This window comes from Nyctibius grandis, chromosome 25 (assembly GCF_013368605.1).
Source record: "Nyctibius grandis isolate bNycGra1 chromosome 25, bNycGra1.pri, whole genome shotgun sequence".
In the NCBI taxonomy this organism is placed as follows: domain Eukaryota; kingdom Metazoa; phylum Chordata; class Aves; order Nyctibiiformes; family Nyctibiidae; genus Nyctibius; species Nyctibius grandis.
The window spans coordinates 5,837,247-5,854,336 of NC_090682.1; the positions used below are offsets into that span (position 1 = coordinate 5,837,247).

The 17,090-nt window shown below is 40.7% G+C and overlaps 2 protein-coding genes across 2 annotated transcripts; one reads left to right on the plus strand and one right to left on the minus strand.

The window, feature by feature from the left end:
- Nucleotides 1–418: 418 nt before the first annotated feature.
- On the minus strand, nt 419–3,212 carry IL18 (interleukin 18). Its single transcript, XM_068418250.1, is given in 6 exon segments — nt 419–522; nt 525–725; nt 856–1,001; nt 1,414–1,551; nt 2,082–2,090; nt 3,075–3,212. Coding segments are annotated over 6 exon segments (648 nt in total). The 5' UTR covers nt 3,142–3,212; the 3' UTR covers nt 419–435.
- Nucleotides 3,213–9,554: 6,342 nt separating this feature from the next.
- On the plus strand, nt 9,555–10,837 carry TEX12 (testis expressed 12). The gene is made up of 4 exons (XM_068418321.1): nt 9,555–9,614; nt 10,143–10,254; nt 10,368–10,419; nt 10,693–10,837. Exons 1-4 carry the CDS (start codon nt 9,555–9,557, stop codon nt 10,835–10,837), a joined length of 369 nt encoding a protein of 122 aa, XP_068274422.1.
- The last annotated feature ends 6,253 nt before the right edge of the window (nt 10,838–17,090 follow it).

Genomic DNA, 17,090 nt, shown 5'->3' on the forward strand with positions numbered 1-17,090 from the left:
ATATTCAGAATGCATTACCTTAATTCTGGTTTTGATGAAATCCACTGCTTGCTCAGCTCCAAATGTGCAATGGAGTTCACAGCTCGACCCTGATGTATGCTGTGTTGTCACATACACAGAATAAGATAGGGTCCTTATGGGAGCCAGCCATACTTACAAGTGTATGGTTCCAAATTGTTAGGACAAATGTCTGTTTCATTTCATCACTAACCTACAATTTACTGTTAACTTTAAAAACCTTTACTTGTCTGTTGTTTCTACTTCAGTTGAACGTTAGAATGTCGCTGTGTAACTGAGACTGATGAAGGTGCTCAGGAAATAATCTTGATGCAAAAAAGTAACCTCAAAGTGTTTATTGGACAAGTGCATGAAAATTAACAGAAATCCGTCACTTTAAAGAGTTTTCTCTCCCTCCTCAAACTAGGTCTACTTCATCTATGAGACACATAATTCAAAAGCTGTTTGATCAACAGGCAGTGCAGATTTATTGTGACTTTCATTCTGACTTGTTAGAAACTTATCTTCATGGTTTCATCCACTTCATCTTCTCTTGACAGTTTCTTTAGAATTAATTTTCTTAAGCAGCCTTCTTCCTCAAAGGCCAAAAACATTCCTTGTTCTAGTGAGCATTCAAACTTAAATGCTCTGGAGCTACAAGATGTAAACATCGTTTTGAAAAAGATTACGTTACTTTCACCAGGAATTTCTTCGGGAACTTCTCCTTCCTGAGGAAGGAAAAGGGAATGGGTTAGTCCCAGCACAAGACCTGAGCAATCTTGTTTCAGCACACGTGTGTGAATTCTTAGTTTTGCCTACTACTTTTACATACATAACGTATGGCAAGCAGATACTTACCCTAAATCGAACTATCATTTTTCCACATTCTTTCTCACAACACATGTAGTAGCTTTTATCTTCTACCTGGATGCTGAATGCAACAGGCACCCCTACTGAAGGTGTGGTAGTTTTGTAACAGTGAATGTTGAAGTGCATTCCACTGCCTAAATAGAAATTGTTTATTATTAACAGTCTGCACATGAGAGAGCTGCAACAACTCAACCATATTACGTCTTACAATTCCACTGGCAGCTGCTGTCTTCCCAGGATACTTTTCCTGACAGGAAAGCCAGGAATTGAATTTTTATGGCTGCTGGTAGCACGTATTTGACTTTCTACAATCATTCAATAACCAAGATTTTGAATTTGCAAGAAAGCATGTGAATCCAGAAATCTAATCCTTCACCAATGCAGAAGACACAAAATTTCATCTGAGCTTAGCTTTATTCTTACAAATGAAGTTAAAGTCTTTACTCTCAGTCTCAGCATTTAGAGTCAGTGATTACAAAGAACAAAAGCACATTAGGATAAAGAAACAGTGCAATGGTTATAGTATATGTTTGGAAAACAGTGTACCAGATTTCATCTCCTGATCGGTCACATCTTCAAAGGCTGCCATGTTTAAGTCTGGTCGGACCACAAGCAACTGGCTATTTACATTTCGAAGGACTCGGTGGAGACTTTTTTCCTTACAAAAAGCATCGCATTCCAGCCCTGTAGGAATATTAAGGAAAGAGGGTCAAATATTTCAGCTGTAATCTCCTCAGATCTTAACAGTTTGCTACAGGCTTGATCTTGTCATTAAGGATACCGGGTGAAATAAGTTCTTAGAAGGCAATCTCAAACAGAATGGAGGCCATGTCATTCTTTCTACCTCTGGCTTGTAGCAATCGAGGCAAGACAGAAGGATTTCCCAGAATACAGCAGTCTGTATATATAAGCAAGAGAAGCTACTGTATCTGTTAATGAGAGTTCAGAAGAAACAGTTCTCTCTTTTGCCCAACAATCAGAATTTCATTAAAAAGTCCCCCTGTTAGGGAAGCCATACCCTGTACCTTAGGAGAAATAAAGCAACATCAGCTTCAGAAGGGGAAGGTGAGCTGTAGCTCTCTTTTTCACTGTAGCCATCAGTTCGAAAACTTGTTCTCTAAGGCACACAAAGCATTTGTGGGTTAGTAAGCGTGAGCATGTTAGTTTGGGTAAAATTGATAATGAAGTTAATAAATGAGGAGCTTTCAGCTTACCATCATCGTCTAGGTTCCAAGTGAGCAATGAAAAAAAGGCAAGAAAAAACAACATTAAGCGCTGCCCCCACAAAAGAAACCACTTTCTACCCAGTTTTGTTCTGCAAAGTTGGAAGCCGGCCAGCCAGCCACCTACGTATTTCCAGTTGTACTCCCCAGTATCACTAACTCACCAAGCTGAGCTCTTCTAACTACAGGGTGTGTTTTGTGAGCATAACAAACTCAAGAGAATGATGAAACCACCAGTCATTTGAGAACTGGAGTTACCACCAAACCAAGAGGCATGCAAAATGTTTCAGGGTTACTTAAGGGTGAGCAGCTCAGGTCAGTTTAAGCCTATAACCAAGGAATAAATGGCATGCAAATTTTTGTTTTCATCAGCACCTTTATTCTAGGTGAGCAGAGGGACTAGAAACAGTCATTACAAATTGCTTCTAAGGAAGAGACTGTTTTCTAACTAACTTTATCCTTTAAGATTGGAAGTTATCCACTTATTCCAAGTCCACCCCACCGTATTACAACACTTCTGAGCGTCCTTTATGGGAATACATTGTATGAAGCAACAAATATTCATCTGACTCAGCTACTTGGCTAACAATACTTCAAACTGAAGCTTATGGGAAAAATAGGTGAAATCAGACTGATAAAGGAATTGTTTTTAATCAGTATTCAAACAGAAAAAGTTATTAAATGCTTAAGGCGTTCAGCAATAATATGGTACTGACCTGTTAACGCACTGGGACAGCTGTCTCAAAAACTCAGATCCTTTTTGCTGTGAACAGCCTGGCTCCATAATCTAAGAACTACCATTCTTCTAAGTGGGTGGGGATTGTAACTGCTTTGAGGATTGCTCAGGTAACATGGGAGTAAAAAATAGGATTCCACAAAACAGGGATGCCAGCCCAAGGAAAGGATTGAACTGCATATCAGCTTTTGATCTTCTATGCAGAAAGAAGACACAGTGTGTCTCTTTCAGTAGTGGGTAATAATTACCTGCAAAATAGAGGCAGAAATTTTCTCCAAGTTGTACTGCACACATAAGAATCTCTTCACCACTCATCTTCACTCTGCCAAAAACACATGAGAAGATTCAGAGTGAAGAACAATGCTTCTTACTCTATAAGGCAAGGGAGTCCTTGGACTAGTTCTCTTCTAGCGCATGATACTGTAATAGGGCGGGCATGTTTCACTACCTATTGAAAACTACTTTTTTAAATAATTGGTCTCCTCCTCTGTTGCCTTTTATCATTATTTAGAATAACACAGAACATCCTTCAAGTTCTGTTATTTTACAAAACGTTTCATTGACTTAGGTGATGTTACACGGGAATAACTAACTCACTACCATTTTCTATGAGAACGCTAATAAGTAGCTCCATGAACATACCTCATCAAATTAGTTCTCTTCTCTTGGACCTGCAAAAATTATCATACTATCCCAAGGTCATTTGATTTTCTGTTTCTAATTTTCAAATAGGGAAGTGACTAAGACTGGATTAAGCACCCTGCTACTGGCCATTAAGCCATAGAAGTTTTACTAAGTCTACACAGACTGATCTTCCAGGTTCCCTCTATAAAACACGTGACTTCCAAAATACCCAAAACTTTGTCCACCTTTGCCCCTTGGAAAAGGGGAAATATCTTTTGCATCTTGAGCTGGAATTGTGTAGGTTCCTAGAGAAGTTGGGATGGAGTTTAATTTGCAGTAGCAGCGATTTGCTTGTGGTGTTTCTAACTTTGTTAATTTTCCTAAAATGCTTTCTGTGTATGCCATACATCAGAATGTTCTTACCCATTTTATCTATGTTTTCAGAAATAAAGGTGTTTTAGTTTCCCAAAATAACAACTACCTACTTTACTATCTGCAAGATCAGATTTACTTGGCTTTGTGATTGGTGTAAAATTTTTGGCCCAGATGCACAAAGTAACACCATCACTGACATTCACTGCATCTAACCTTGAGGAGCCCAGCATCTGCATGAAGTCGTCAGCCTGGAGCTATGTGCCTAGCCTCTGTATACAACACACAGGAGGAGACAGGCACAGCAGAATGCACGGAAACTTGTTGATCAGACAGCATTAAAGAAACAAAGCCAACAATAGTGATTGTAAAAACACTGAAGTCACTTTTTTGTAAGTAGTCTAGAATATGAAGTGCTTCATTCAAACCTACAAACTCCTGTCAAGGCATTTTTTTCCCCTTGCACTAGCCACAGAAACAACAAATGTAATAAATGTGTTAAAGCTAGGTAAACAATGGGAAGAACTGGCTCTCGCACTGGGATTTTATTGCACAGTCAATACGTTTGGCTTACTTCCAAGGCTCTTTCTCACCACTTTGAAAAGACTCATTATACAAAACAACTGAGCAATGCCAACTTAAGTAAATAAGCATACACATCAACCTTAGGGATTGCGGTGGAGGGAATCAGAGTGATTTCCTTGTGCCTGTAGTAAAGCACTTTGAGGAATGTATTTGACAGTGATTTTTTCTCATCCTATTTTTATATGGTACATAGTTCTAGCTGGTCTGTGCAGAAAAGACACCCAGGTTGATAGCAGAGGACTGGTCTGTGTTTCCAAACGTGGATACCCAAGCCTTTAAAACGAAATACCACAACAGCAAACAGTGCATGCCCCCTATGTAGTGAAGTAAACCAAGAAGTCAAAGACTACTCTGTTATTCTAAAGAAGAGGGGAAGGCACAGGCAGGACTTATTGATAAAGGATTAAAGGAGAACGTGGCCCTTCGTGTAATGAGTAAAACGCAGAACGACTACACTTCTTCCCTGATGCATAGTAAAAGCTGGTTAGATCTTTTACCAAGCACGTTTGAAAGGAATGGTAAAAAAGTTTTTAGCTGACTGTGCGAGGTAGTGTGTAGTGACTTGCCCGCGCAGAAACAGGGATGCAGAAGCGGAGCAGAGCCCGGGGCAGCGCGGGTACCTCGATGGCGCGCAGCTGCCAGCCCCGGCGGAGGGCAGGGCTCTGCCGCTTGCTGCAGCAGCACGAAAGGGACCGCGGCCGGTCCCACGGCGGGACGGCTGCCAGCCCGCGCCGCAAATGCGGTCGGAGCATCTCCGCCCCTCGGGGGGGACGGCGGTGCCCCCACGCCGGCTGCGCTGCCCTGCCCCAGCCCCTGCTCCGCGGCGGGGGGCAGCGGTGAGGGGCAGCCGCCTCACGCCGTCATCCCGTGTGCACCGTGCCCCCCCGCCGGGCTGCTCGCGGAGCGATCGGGGTGGGCGAGCAGCCGGCTGCCGGGCAGGGCCGCGGCAGCCCCGGGGCGAGGGCAGAGAGGCGGCCGTGATCCTACCTCACTCCTCGGCGGGCTGCGGCGGAACGATGCGAAAAGGAAGGGCGGGGACCGCCGGTGGCCGCTCCCGTGGCCACAGCCCACCGCTTCGCCCCCGCCCCGGGACGCGGCCCCGGCCCGCTCCCCGCACGCAGGCGCACCTCGTGCGGGGGCGGCGGGAGCCGTGGGGCTGTCCCGCGGCGGGTGTCACGGCCGTGTCACCTCCATGGGCTCCGCCGAGCTGGGAGGAGAGCGATGTCCGCTGCGGCAGGTGGGGGCTGCCAGAGCGATCGAGGGAGGGGGATTTTGTAGCGGCTTGCATCACTGCAACGGGAAAAAAAACCCGGCTGAACAGACTGCAGAGGAAATCAGTACTCTTTCCCAAGATATCTGCCTACGTCTGCATTTATTCAGCAGCACTTCCCTTCTTCGACATAGACAGCAAGCCAGGCGAATCGGAGATTACAAAGGAAGCTGTACTCCTTTATCTCACACGGATGTCGTCAGAGGACCTGTTTTCTTTCTACACCAGCGTGTTGCAGTCCGTTTGCTTGGTCCGTAAAGAGGCAGTTTTGAAACAGGTACTAGCCGTCAGCTAGACTTCCCTTTCTCCACACGCTTGTAAGTTGCCCGTAAACATTGCATCTGCCTTGGGGGAAGCCAGTTTAGGACTGAAAACACATTGCGTGTATCCAGTTCTTTATAACAATACTAAGGAATATAATACTGGTGTCTGGTGGGAAGTCTTCAAATTATCTTCTATCCCTTTGTACATAAGTAGCTTCAGGGGAGGAATTTCAGTTCCTCTCAGGGAAACAGGCAGAAACTGGCTAGTAGTGGAAGCCAGATTAATAGATAGCTCCTAGTTTACCAACTGTGAAGTTTCTCAGGTATGTACTAATTGCAAATAAATAAAATGGTGATAGCCCTTACTGATACCCAACTGATGCAGCCCCAAAGTGAGATGCTTTTTCAGAATGTAAGTGCTGCCTTCGGTGTTTGTGGAGTACTTAATGTGACAAATGTTGCTATAACTGCAGTGGCAAACGCTGTGTAGTGGTGGGACAACTAAGGCCGTAAGAAACAGGAAAGCAAACTTGGAAATGAATAATTAACCAATATTTTGTATAGTTTGTGGAACTTGCAGAACTCCATGCCTTGATTTTCTGTTCGTAATGCTGAGGAGCAAGGCATTAGGGCATTCAGCTGTGTACTTCAGAGGGTAAACTGAAGAGGCTCAAGTTTTAGCACTGGACTGTGTGTGTGGGGGAAAAACCCCACACCAAAACCCTCAGAAAACCCAAATCCCAAAAAAAACCCAACCAAAACCGACCCTAAGACGTTCTCTCACCTGTCTGCATGCCTGTTACTGCTCTTGGAAGGGGAAAAAAAAAAAAAGGCGCAATGTATGTCTGTGGGGAATGCTTTAATATCTATATCATAAAATTAGGGAGACAATTTTGAGGTTAAAGGTGCATCTTTCAACCTCATCTGAAATAATAATCCTACAAATAAAAATACTGTCTATTTTACTAATAACCATGGATTTTGACTATTCTACCCACAGGGAACAGTGTATTTCACTGACATGTTAGGACAAACAAAAACTATATGTGCTACAGAAATTTATCTTCTTTCTTTAAAGTTGTTGAAAGAAACTAATGAAATTGATTCAGAAGAATTTTTAAAAAGTGGAAGAATTCAGCAACAGAGTAAAACCTGTTTCCTACAGGCAAAGAAAGAAAATATATTGTTGGCAGCTACTGCTTTCAGATGAGAAGTATATATCCCTGTTTACACTCACACTGAGTTCCAACCAGACAGCAGTATTATATCATCCCCTTTCAACTTCCCATTTTGCTCCATAGCGTTCAGTACATGTGTGTTGTGTTTACCTAAACCTGTATACCAGAGAGATATCCAAATTTGATTTAAATACCTAGATCTAGCTGATTTCTATATACAACAACTGTAATTCTACCGTTCCTCTTGGTACTTTATTTGAATGGTTGGTTCTTACACAAAAAAACCAAAATCTATCTTTCTAAATTTAACTGGCTTTTGGTTCTGGTTACCCATTTCTGTAGATTTTCCTGATAGCCATTTCGTAACAAATGGTTCCTTCCTGTGAAGTACAATCAAATTGCCTCTTGGTATTTTTCAACTAAAATAAACAGCTTCTGCCCTTTAAGTTCTACTTCTGAATAATTTTCTACAGCTTCAGAATAATATTAATGCCTCTTTTTTTCACTCCAATTGACTTGTAACAGTTTTTTGAAAATTTGGGCACCAGAGCTTTATTCAGGAGAGTTCCCCGTTTGGGTGATACTACTTGCATTTCTCGTTCCCAGATACCTAACTTTTCATTTCACTGCCAAAAATATTCTTTTAAAAAAACGAATGCTGTAATAATTAGTTATCATTTAGCCATTTTTCCTCATTAAGTTTAAATTTACATTCAGATCACTAGTGAAATATTCAATAATATTGTCCTTGGTACCAAAATTTGTGCAAAAGCACCAAAACCAGCGCCAGTCAGCCAACATTGTTTATTTTGTATGAACTGCTGGCACGAATATTTTTGGCCTATTGACATTGTATATGAAACTATCAAGAAGGAGGACTTGGTCTTTCTTGTCAACCTTTGAGACCTAAAAATTCATTTAGGTCATTTAGCACATTGAAGAAAATCCTTTTTCTTCTCTTAGTCTGTACATATTTGCATTTATAAGGACCAGGGTCTAACTCGGAACAACAGCTTCTATTGTAATTTTTAAGCTTTCATTTCTCCTGGCATTTTAATATCTCCAATCTTAAAGGAACTGGAAATACTTTTAGAGTAATGGCTTAGATAATTGGGGTTTTTTTTGGTCTGAGCTTTCTCCACATCCATAAGGTACTGAAAGTGGTAAAACAATTGAGATGTTTCATTTATTTTAGTTCGGGTGGTCTGTTAATAAAAATATCTTAACAGAGTAATGGTAACTCAATTAGATAAATACTTTAAGTTCCTAGCATATTCTTTCATATCTATTTCTTAATGTTTAGATAGTATTGCTAATAACATGAAAATCTCTAATATTTTTTGAGAATTTAATGAAGTGGGCCATGGCAGCATATCAAATATTGTTTCTACTTTGGGGAAGTATTTAGTTCTTGTTTCAGCGGTTTCATTTCTTGTCTTGAGTTTTGACTTTCAGAGTCTATTTGGATAACACGTGTAAGGTTAACTTTCTTCTCTTAAAAACAGAAATTAAAGATGAAAAAAAAAAAAAGCCAGAGGAAGAATTCCCTTTACTCCAACGTAACTTCCGATCTTGCAATGGTTTTCTTCACTGTAGCTAATGAAGCCAGGATTTAGGAAATTGACTGGACAGCGCAACACTTTAAAATAGCTACAGGCGGTCTCATCATGCTTCGACTCAACCATGGAATTGGGATGAAACGCTTCTTTCCGGGGATCGCTGAAACAGTAGTAGTTTAGGGGTAAGCCTGGCAGGCGTTGGCCTTTCTCCGGGGGCCCCGGCTGCCAACGCCTCTGCGGGAGCGGGCTGGGTAGCCCACCGCCGGCCGTCCTACAGCCGCCGCGGCCCGGGCAACGCGAGGGCTGCAGGCGGCTGGGGCCGGGCTCCGGGGCAGGGCTGCGGGGCCGGGCTGCAGCCCGCCGTAGCCGCCGGCCGTGTGAGGAGCGGGGGCGGCCGCTCTCCCCGGCAGCTCCCCCGCCGCGGCCGCCCTCGCGCGCGCCGGCCGTTAACGGCTACCAGCGGCCGCGAGACCCGTTACCCGGCCCGCGCCGGCGCTGCCTGAGGAGAGGGGTCCGGCGAGCGTGGGGAGGCCTCCAGGGCGGCGGGTCCTGGGGAAGCATAGGCAGAGCTGGGGAGGGACAGATCCCTTCTGGATAAGGCAGGATCGGCCTTGGGCCCCACTGAAAGCGCCTGGGCTGTGAGCTGCAGCCCGGCCCAGCCTGGCCTGGGACGGCCCGGGACTTGGAGCCGCGGCCTCCAGCCCCAGTCGGTGCTCTCCCCGTGCCTTGAGGCTCTGCCTCTCTCCAGTGAGGAGAGCTCCTTTGCAGAGGAGCTTACAGAGGTACTGGTTACAGGTTTTACACGTGTTTATGTAGATATGTTTTCCAGTTGTACAAGATAACCACTTACCAAATATGTACTTTTTATCAGGCAACGATGACAAGCAACACACAAAAATCCGATGAAAATAGAAGTAAACGTAAAAAAGAGATGGAGGTGAGCAGTACTGTATGACGAAGGGAGGGAGGCCTTGGGCCCTTCTTCTGGCCCCAGAGGAGCAATGCAACCCCACTGCCCCCATGTCCTTCTCTGGCATTGCTATGGGTTCCTGTCAAGGAGAGAAGGCAGAGAGCTCCATGTCAGTTTATGTAGGTTAGGGGAAACATATGACTTTCATCTATGAGGAGACTAAAATTTCTCTTAGTGTTTGAAGACCAACAGAATTGGGTATGCACTGCAACACAGTTATGTAGAACTTCTTGAGAGCGAGCTGCTGAAATGCACCAGCTTTTACTGATACAAGCAAAGATATCAGGCTGGTACTTCCCACCCACTCCCCTAGATTCTGTGCCTGTTCACGATGGATGGTGTTGATGCTGTGAAGCCAATACCACTTGTACTTTCTCTGAAAACAGTCTCTCAAGATCTTTTTAAAACTCCTTTTTTTTTCAGTTAAACTCTATCTGTGCTAAGCTTGTTTTAAGTCCTAGAACCTGCATTTTTTTTTATGTGCTCTGTTACTAGAATGAAGATTCAGAAAATCCTCAGTTGTCTTCCCTTGACAAAACAGATCTGGCTTTTTCTGAGGGCTCACAGTCCCTTCACAAACCTGAACCACTGGAAAAAGTTTTAAACGGTGATGTATTGATGTATTAAATGTACTGAAAGTAACTATGTAATTACCTAATTTGATATTGAGATGAAAATTCATTCAAATGTTTAAATAAAATTACTCTTTTATTTTAACAGAGATGAACAAAGAAATTATGAACTTGTTATCAAAATATGCTCACATTTTAAGGCAAGTGAACTTTGTCCTGTTTGTACAGCACTTCTAACTTTTCTAGATAATATGGATTACTGTGACTGCAGTTGAGAGAAATTAGTGCTGAAAACTATCAAACACAGATCTTGAAATAAAAATGCAATTTTCTGTTACAACAGAGAACTAATTTGGTCAGAAACTGAGTATTGGTAGACAACACATTTTTAAGAAAAGCATAAAAGCAGTTCTAAGTAGTGAGAAAGTTAATGGCATTAGTATTGATTTTAACTACAGATTTTTTCAATTTAGTGAGAGAGCAGCGATGGATGCTTCTTACGTCCAAGAACTTGACGGAATCTTAAAAGAAGCGAGGACCATAGAAAACCACTTAAAACAGAAAAGAGAGAGTTTGAAACAGAGATTCACTGTGATCGCAAATACTCTGCAAAGCTAAATGGAGGTTGTTAGATTGCAGAAATGCAGAGCAAAACTTGTAGTATATTTTATGTATTAAAATACAAACCATGATGAGTGCTATGATGAATGTTTCATAAATGTCTTATGTAAATATTTCTAGCAGTTCAGGAAGCTTTCAACAACTTAAGCAGCAACTTATTTTTTAAATAAGTAGATACAATACCTAGGGTAATGGTAGTTAGTAAAAAACAATACTAAATATCTGTTTTAAATCCTATAACTCCAATGGATTCTACACATTAAAACATCTTTTTTTTTTACTTGTTGACCCATCACTTAGGCTGTCCCTATGCTTCCATCCCTAGAAAATATTGGAAGCGTTTGAAAAAGAGAGTAGAATGAATTTTGCATTGCTTGACTTTAAGGCTATGGAAGTTCAATATAACTGAATTCAGAAGCAGCCATGGTATTTCCAGTGTCACTGCTAAGGATGTTGTTTTCTTTCATTGTCACAACCAGTCTTTCGCTCTAGAACATAGTATAGAAACTTTTCTATGACACATAGAATTTTGCAATATAAGTTGAAAAGGACCTCAGATTATTTCATATTAACCATTTTCTGTTTTTTAATTTCTACTTTAGAAAATGTTTTGGTGCTAAAATCTTAGCAGAATGTACTTGCAATCTTATTTCCGTTTTGTCTTAGAATATAAATAGATTGAAAAGATTAACTTAGAAATAGGAGAATTCTGTTAAGAATACTACTTTGGGAAATGTATAAAGGGGTATAAATCTTAATTTTGGAATATATTTTAATACTTCTACAGCTTTTCAAATGAAACACAGGCTATTTTGATAGAAACAAAAGCATATAATCAAAACTTTGCTGGTAATGTCAGTAAATAACTAGATAATGTTAACATAATCTAGAATTACACTGCTCTTTTGTTATTTAGATACATCAGTATACTTTGCTGTAAATCCAGTTTATTTGAGGATGCTTATGTAGTTTTTTGAGCACTTTTTCTTTCTTGTCATTTGACTCTGTTAAAAAAAGATGAAACATAAAATGTACAAAGCATCATTTGTACAAATTGTGAGGCTAATGTAATAAAGAAAAGTGCTAGATAGTCCTGTTGCTAGCATAAGGACTATCTTTACCCTAGTACTGTGTATTAACTTTCTCTTTAAATCCTTTCTGACTTAATCAATACTCCTTTCCCCCTTTTATTCGATAAAAGTCACAAGCAAATGTACTACCTGTCAAGCTGATCCTATTTAAAACAAATAATGAGAGAAACTGCACATCTAGGGTGAGATTTTCCAAGGTATTTAGATACCTAAAGATGAAGATATGTACTTAGTAGGATTTTCAAAAGTGCCTAAGCATGTAAGCGCCTTACATGCTTAGGAACTTTTGAAAATCCCATAAGGATCTTTAGCATCTAAAGACTTTCAAAAATCTCGCCACTAGTCTACTTCATATTTTACCAGTCTCTCGCTTTTTCCCAATAATCGCATCTTGTTTTGTAATCAGTCTTGGTAATGCTGTTTAAACAGAATAAAGTGGGAGAAAAAGAGAAGATGATTTTGGTAGTTAAATTTTCTAGAATATTGTGCTACGTGTTTCAAAAATCTACAATCATCTATAATGATGACAAAAAGCAGAGTTTCAAATTGTCATCTATGAAGTGTCTGAATTTAGAAATTTACTTATAGTTATTTATGTAAGCCTTTAAAGAAAAATGACACAAATTTCATTACTGTTAAAGTATCTGCTTGTTACTGAAGTCAGAAACTTGCTGCGTTTTATCTGTTTGTGCTTGGGAAAATTATGCAACCTTTTTAGAGCACCTGGATTTAGATCATCTAGGTTTAGTTTATGTGGCTAATATATCCAAGTTGCAAATATTTGGCTCTAGCATTAAGTATTCCTAAGAGGCAGAACTTAGAGAACTATTGGATCACATAATCTAAGTTTCTTCCCTTAGGGGATCAAGAGGGCACAGACCCATAGTGTTGCTCCATTTAAAAAACTCATAAAATCCAATAAAAATTAGTAAAACTATACTTCTTAGATGAACGAAGAACTGCTTAGTCTGGCATTCAAGTGCAGTTAAATTCAAGACATACCTCTAAATGATGACTCTTGTTTTTCTACAGCGATTTCTTATGTAGTTGGTTTTCATTACATGTTATAATTTAGAGTGGGATCTCTGTGGTAGTAAGGGGATTTTAGAATTTGAAGAGACATTGAAAGTAAAGTCAGTAAGTATGGCCATAGTAACCTAGCTGAGATTATGGACAGTGTAGTTATGCTTATTAAAGGGAAGTCATGCAAAGCTTTGTAAGATTTTGAAATAGGTGTCTTAAAAATAATTTTTAAATTGCTAAGAGCAACAAAGCTTCTGTTTTTACTGCACGAATCTATGTGAGGATATATATAAAAATAAACACTGACCAAGTAAAATGAATAAAATATGTAGTTTTATACAATTCCAGCTTGAAATGGTAAGTTCAGAAAGTTTAAACATCCATTGAAAATAAACCAGTCTCTTCTCTTTTGAAGTTAAAAAATACTTCAGCAATGGAAATACCCACTTACTGATTGCTTTCATACGTAAATATCTTTCTGTTTAAAAGGGAGCCTTCCATAATTACTTTGCTAGCTAAAATCATAGAGCGTTTTTCTGTTGGCTGCCCTTCAGTGTTCCACTCAATATCTATGTATATGGGAATACTCATTATACAGTGTTTTTCTTCTAAACCATTAGAAAATAAAATGTTACTGTTTTCCTATTTATCTACAATTTGTCTGCCCTGATAATGATATTTCTGCACGGTTCGCTTCTCTCATGTATTTTGGTATTTATTGGGAGAAACAAACCAAATTTTTTGCTCTCTCCTTCTGATGAGAAACTAAAAGCTCATTCATTCGGTCTCTGAGGAATGAGCTCCACATGAAATCCAACTGGCACCCATCCCATCACTATCCGCTTTCCAGTTTTACTGAAGGAGGTTTGAACAGAAAATTAATTGGCTTTAAAGCTGCCAAATCTGATCAGCAAAGCTCAGCTGGCAACTACGTTTTCTTTAAGCTTCTCCTCCTGCTGTTTAAGCTGCAGTGCCTTAGTAAATTAACAAGAATGTCTAAAATGACAGATCAGTAAGAGAATATAAGTGGATTTTAAAAACAAAAAATGTGGAAACATCTTAGACAAAGTTCTGGCCCTCTTGAAGTCAAGGGGATTTTTGACAGTGAGTCTTTTGCATTTATGAGCTGGCTCTGAGTACCTCCACAGTCTGGAGCGTGTCAGGTGATGAAAAACTAATACTCAGTTCCTCTCATTGCTCTTCTATTATTTAAAAGCTAAAAATGGGAAATAACAGATAATGCAGGGACAGCTTAGGTATTCAGCAAAGAGAATTATTCCCCGAGAAAAGGCTGATTGTGAATGTTTACTTAAAATGAAACTGCCTTTTAGCACTGCTTATTAAAAACAAAGTGGGCAGAGTGGGAAACAGGAATAATAAAGGGCCAAGAAAACATGATCGGTGAGGAAAAGTTGAAGTAGTTGAGTTTGTTTAATTTTGAGAAAGCAGAAATCAAGGGAAGGCATGGTAACAGGTCAGTTACAGAAAGGACAGTAGTCAGGTGTTCACAGTGTCTTGTAGAAAGGACAAGAAGAAATCAGCTTAATTTGCAGCAGAAGATTTAGGATGAGTAATAATCTGTGCCATCTTAAGGACAGCGGAATGGGCTACCTAGAGTACTGTATATGCTGCCTTGCTCTCTCTCAAGGGATATGGCAGCTTTTAAGAGCTGCTTAATAACATAAAAACAAACATTGCCATCAGAGTGCATTTGCAAAGTGCTAGCAGCTTTCTCTTGGCATCCTGAAGGAAAGGGTCCATCTAAGGTCCACCTTAGCTTGAAACAGCAGAGCACCACCTGTCACTGGTCCTTCCCTGTCTGATTTGATGGTCTAACCTGGTGTGTCGACCAGTATTCCTAAAGCCTTGAGATTCTTTGAAGTGCAAAATGGTTACTCAGATTTTGAAACGAAAGAAGAAGTATTTTTGACAGGTGAAAAAGACAAGGTGACAAGAATTTTTAAAAGAACTGCCTTGAAGCCTGGCTTCCTCAGTACATGGATACATCTCTTCTCCCCGTTCATCCAATTTCTCCAGCTACAACTGGCAAATAGTAATAAAGCATTTTTTCCACCAGTGGTAATGTATGCTTTAACTGTCTTGGCACTTCAGCAACTTACCTGGCCCAGCTGCCAAGAGGGTCTAAGGGCGGCTGAGCTGCTGGGGCTGGAGGCATGTCACTCTCCCCGTGCCCTGCCGCTGCCTGGCCGGGCTGTAGCAGCGGAGCGGCTGGCAGGCAGGCTGGCAGGCAGGCTGGCAGGCTGGCTCGTCCTGCCCTGCCAGGCAGACATTCCTGGCTTTTATTCTGAAAGGATGATGTCAGGCAGCTCTCTACAGCCGCTCCATCAGTGCTGCCTGCGCACTGCCGTCCTGGCACCCCTACCTGTGCCTGACCATCTCCCATCTGATGCCTTCTTCCGAGCGGAATATGTTCTCCAAAATCCTTCTGTCTGCCATCAGCCTCCTGCTTGCTAATTTGCGGCATTTCATCTGCTCTTTGATGCAATTCATTCCAGGTAAAAATGCATAAACAAATCCTTCTATCCCATCATCTTGGAAAGGGGTTTTCTGTTGCTCTTAAAAGCTGATGCTGATACAGGTTGGTAGAGCAATTTCATTGCTATCGATCAGAAATTAGGAACTAAGCAATTTGAAGTGTTTGTTAGAAGCCAGAAATTCTCTGTTATTCATTGAAAAGGTAAACAGGAGAGGCAAGTACATTGCACGGATTCCCTCAGATTACGTGCAGATACGGTGTAGAGCTGGACAACCAGTGGGCAGCAGATTCTCTCTGCAAGGGAGCCTGCTGCGTAAGCGGGCTGTGAAAGGGAGAGGGTTGTTTAGAGCAGCGACATTACTGAAGCTTTGATCTGAACGTACAAGTGGGAAACTAAGGGACTTTGTATCACCACTGAAATCTGCAATTTGTGCCATCGTTGCACAGCTTGAGCTTTCTTTTTTTTTTTTTTTTGTCTAAGAGAGTGAGATCTGTTATCACAAAACAGGAACCACTAAAGATCATGACTCAATTCACCAGAATCTCTGCTTTCTGATGGTGGTGGTGGTGGTGTTTCCCTCCCCTTTTGAATCAAAGGATCTCTTCTGGGGTATCCAAAGATCTGAAATGTTCTCAGACCTGCCTTGTTGCGCCACCAGAACACATCCATGGATACAAATTTAAGAACAGTCCAGTTTTCTTTTTCACTGCACATGTTACTAAGTTGGTGTAAGGCATGTGTCATCAACTATATCTGTGAGATGGAAGACAGACAATTCAGAGGCATAGTAATCAATGCAAACTAAATAACCAAATATTAAGTCTAGCACTGGGAATGTTATATAAAAGAACCTATGGTATTAGTATTTCAGGGTGTGATAAGCCTATATGCATAAATTAATGATGTTCTTTTGATCTGCTAGCAGATTGCAACAACTGTATAATCTTGTTTAAAGTGGGGCTCTCTGCTAAATTTAAATTCTCTTGCACTCTACTGCTTTCATTATGCTTTGAAGCTGAACTGCATAGGAACATAAAGGGCTGTGTTTCTTGTCTTGGTTACCTGAGTGACATGAAGAGCTTGCAAATTTCGTTGCCTCATTTTCTGTATCTTTTTGAAAATTATGGATTTTTCCCTGACTTTTACTAAGGTCTTCTTGAAAAAGCTTGCTGATATAGGATTGTCTCAACTTAGCTAAAAGGTGAGAATGTTGAATCATGAAAAAGAAAACCCTCTATTAATTGTTCAGGCATTTGAATGAAACAGTGATAATAAAAGAAAAAAGTGTGAATAAAATTTATTCCATTTGATATGTTTCCTGTGACACTAGCTCAGCAGTTGTTCATAGTGCCTTTCTAGGATAAGAGTTCAGAACAAGCCTTTTTTTTCCCCCTTACACCCCTGCCTGCTGGCTTTTCAGAATTGTCCTAGAATGATTTGTCATGTTTCTGAAAACTTCTGTTTTGACTCATCTGGGTATTTTTATTTGATTACATTTTGCATGCATTGCTGTCAGGATCTTCAGCTCATTGGAGTGGTTCTCAGAAGGAAAGGTAGTACATTATTGTCCTGGTTTTGCAGAGATAAAATTTATAGAATCACTTGTCTGTTACATTTTGTTTCAGTTTGTGGCCAGCC

Bases quoted from the DNA above. Each gene is read 5' to 3' on its own strand.
- TEX12 (XM_068418321.1), top strand. From the start codon at position 9,555: ATGACAAGCAACACACAAAAATCCGATGAAAATAGAAGTAAACGTAAA. The intron at 9,615-10,142 runs GTGAGCAGTACT...CTCTGTTACTAG, and splicing joins AACGTAAAAAAGAGATGGAG to AATGAAGATTCAGAAAATCC. The intron at 10,255-10,367 runs GTGATGTATTGA...TTATTTTAACAG, and splicing joins ACTGGAAAAAGTTTTAAACG to AGATGAACAAAGAAATTATG.